Source organism: Vespa mandarinia, chromosome 4 (assembly GCF_050613455.1).
Source record: "Vespa mandarinia isolate Hongniang chromosome 4, ASM5061345v1, whole genome shotgun sequence".
NCBI classification, from domain to species: Eukaryota; Metazoa; Arthropoda; class Insecta; order Hymenoptera; family Vespidae; genus Vespa; species Vespa mandarinia.
The window spans coordinates 2,312,501-2,315,000 of record NC_140813.1 but is presented as its reverse complement, the minus strand read 5'-3'; the positions used below and the strand labels follow the sequence as shown (position 1 = coordinate 2,315,000).

The 2,500-nt window shown below is 35.6% G+C and overlaps 1 protein-coding gene across 1 annotated transcript in view; it reads right to left on the bottom strand.

Annotated features, from left to right (window-relative positions):
• The window catches only part of eIF5B (eukaryotic translation initiation factor 5B), a 35,788-nt gene that overhangs the window by 29,192 nt on the left and 4,096 nt on the right, over positions 1-2,500 (bottom strand). The window contains exons 9-11 of the mRNA XM_085656365.1: positions 2,267-2,500; positions 2,095-2,176; positions 1,810-1,991 (exon numbers count right to left, since the gene is read on the bottom strand). The exon at positions 2,267-2,500 is cut by the window's right edge and continues 32 nt beyond it. Of these exons, the coding sequence (XP_085512491.1) occupies positions 1,810-1,991; positions 2,095-2,176; positions 2,267-2,500 (498 nt within the window). The remainder of the gene's footprint in view (positions 1-1,809; positions 1,992-2,094; positions 2,177-2,266) is intronic.

Genomic DNA, 2,500 nt, shown 5'->3' with positions numbered 1-2,500 from the left:
GCTATAATATTCCATATAACCTCTATTCGTTTACAAAATGGCGGACAGCCATTAGCGTGAAATATTTTAGTTATGGGAAAAAAAAAAAAAAAAAAAAGTGAGAATTTTCTATTCTTTTTTCTCTTTCTTCTCCGCCCCTATCCCGCCTATCCCATTCTCCTAACCCCCGAAATATACGATACATGAAAGAAATAGAATATTCTTTAACGTTGATACATACATATGTCCTAAACCGATGGACACAAAGTTAAAATCTCTCTCTCTCTCTCTCTCCCTCCCACCCTTTACCCCTTCTCCCTCTCTCTCTCTCTTTCTCTTTTTCTCGCATGGCGGTGAATGCGCAATTAAGACACCCTGTAGAAGACTACGAGGCGTGCCCACGGATGTACCGCACGGCTGATAGCACGATGGATCACGACTACAAGCACCGTGTGCGACCAATGAGCCGTATCCTGCTAAACTGTTAAGAAGGAAGTGGTTCGTTGCTGCTCTCTCTCTCTCTCTCCCTCTCTCTGTATATACCCTCCTGTTCTTGCCTCTCTCTCTCTCTTTCTCTCTTTCTCTCTCCTATCACTCCTCTCCTGCCTTGAGCGACGACGAACACGCGTTCGTTTGCGATGCGTGTGTACGACTAGCCCTGGCTGCCTGCCTGCCTGCCTGCCTGCCTTCCTTCCCTCTTTATTTTTCTTTTTCTTTCCCTCTCTTTCTTGCTACTTTGCTCTCTACCTCTACCTCTCTCTTTCTCTTACTCTCTCTCTCTCTCTCTCTCTCTCTCTCTTTCTCTTTCTTACATCTACCATTGTACCTTATATCCTTTTCTCGACCATTTCGTAATATATCGACCGCTTGCAAGACACTATGTATGGGTTTTTGCGATTATAAAATTTTGCAAAAAGAACCAATTCTAATAACGACAAAGTTAAACGCGTTAAGAAGAACAGGTTGCGTCGTTGTTCACATGTACGTACATGTACGTTGAAAAAGATCGAAAGTTTTATCTTTTCAAATTGTTTTATTATCGTTAATCGTTCGTTCGTTCGTTCTTTGGCGTGTGATTATTTAGATGACAAGAAAAAAGAAAAAAAAGGAAAGAAAAAAAAAAGAGAGAAAGAGAGAGAAAAAAGAAAATTTTGACAAATGTTTTTTTTTCTTTTTTTGAGAATAACTCGACGTCGTAAAATACAAGTTAAAATTTGATTCATTATATTTTATACATTAATATTTCGAATTAATAATAATAGGTATACGAGGGGGATAAAAATTTCTATGAATGAGTACTTAGCTCTTTGCTTGTGATCGTTCATTTTCTTTTCCACCTATGCCTTCTTTTTTTTTTTTTTTTAAATATGTGACGATTTTTCGAAAATATTAAATTGATAAATTTTTCGTTCGGTTTTACGTTTTAACGCGACGAACACGATCGTCGTCTTTTACGACTGATCGCGACATCTAGTGAAAGATTTAAGCTTGAAGCAAAAGATAAAAAAAAAAAAAAGAGGTTAAAGAAAAAAAGAAAGAAAAAATGACACGCGGCGACATCTAGTTCATTTTTTAAGATACATAAAAGTTCATTCATCGACGAACATAAGGTACGGTAGAGATCCCATATATATATATAAAATATAAAATATAAAATATAAAATATATATATATAAAATTTTATGTTAATTTGTAAGAATGAGCTTTAACTATTTTTTTCACAAAATGAACTTGCCCCACTTTCAAAATTAACAGCTTATATATATATATATATATATATATATATATATATATACATTTTTTTTTCCTAAACTTTTTGATACCACTTACCGGAATTTTGCTGCTCCTAAGGAAATCTAACAATGCTTCTAGGGCACCCAATGTTGACGCTTGGACGTATACACCCCTTTCGGCAAGTCTTATATTTCCAAGAGCACTGCTGAGTTCTTTAGATATTTCTTCTTTAAGAACATCGACCTCGTCTGGTTTTTGTGCGACTTGAAGATTCAATCCTAAATAAGGGAAGATATACAAAGGTAGAACGATATTATTAATACTTGATCAATTTCCTTTTTATAACAATAATAATAATAACAATTAACGTTTAAAATATACCTGCGATAGCTTTTTCTAAATCCTTCGCAGCGATCTTGACACCTTGCGCAGCCATAACTTCGCGATGCTCGATATATGCATTCTAATGAATAAGAGAACGGCGAACACGTATGATTAATAAAAATTATTTTAATTATTATAATTGCATAATGGTATTAATTAAACGACTAACCTTTACTCTTAATTCTTTTAACGGTTGCGGCATAAGAAGTGAACGAATTTGTGTAACTATAGGTCCATCTGTTCCCGCGACTATCATTGTATCACCTTCCTTCAACATACCATTGACTAGAATACAATCTATCGTAGTTCCTAAGCCAGGTAATGCTTTAACCTCTAGTACAGTAGCTTGAAGCTCTTCGCTGTACATAAGTCTCTTAGCTAACGGGCCCTGGGAAGCATCGAC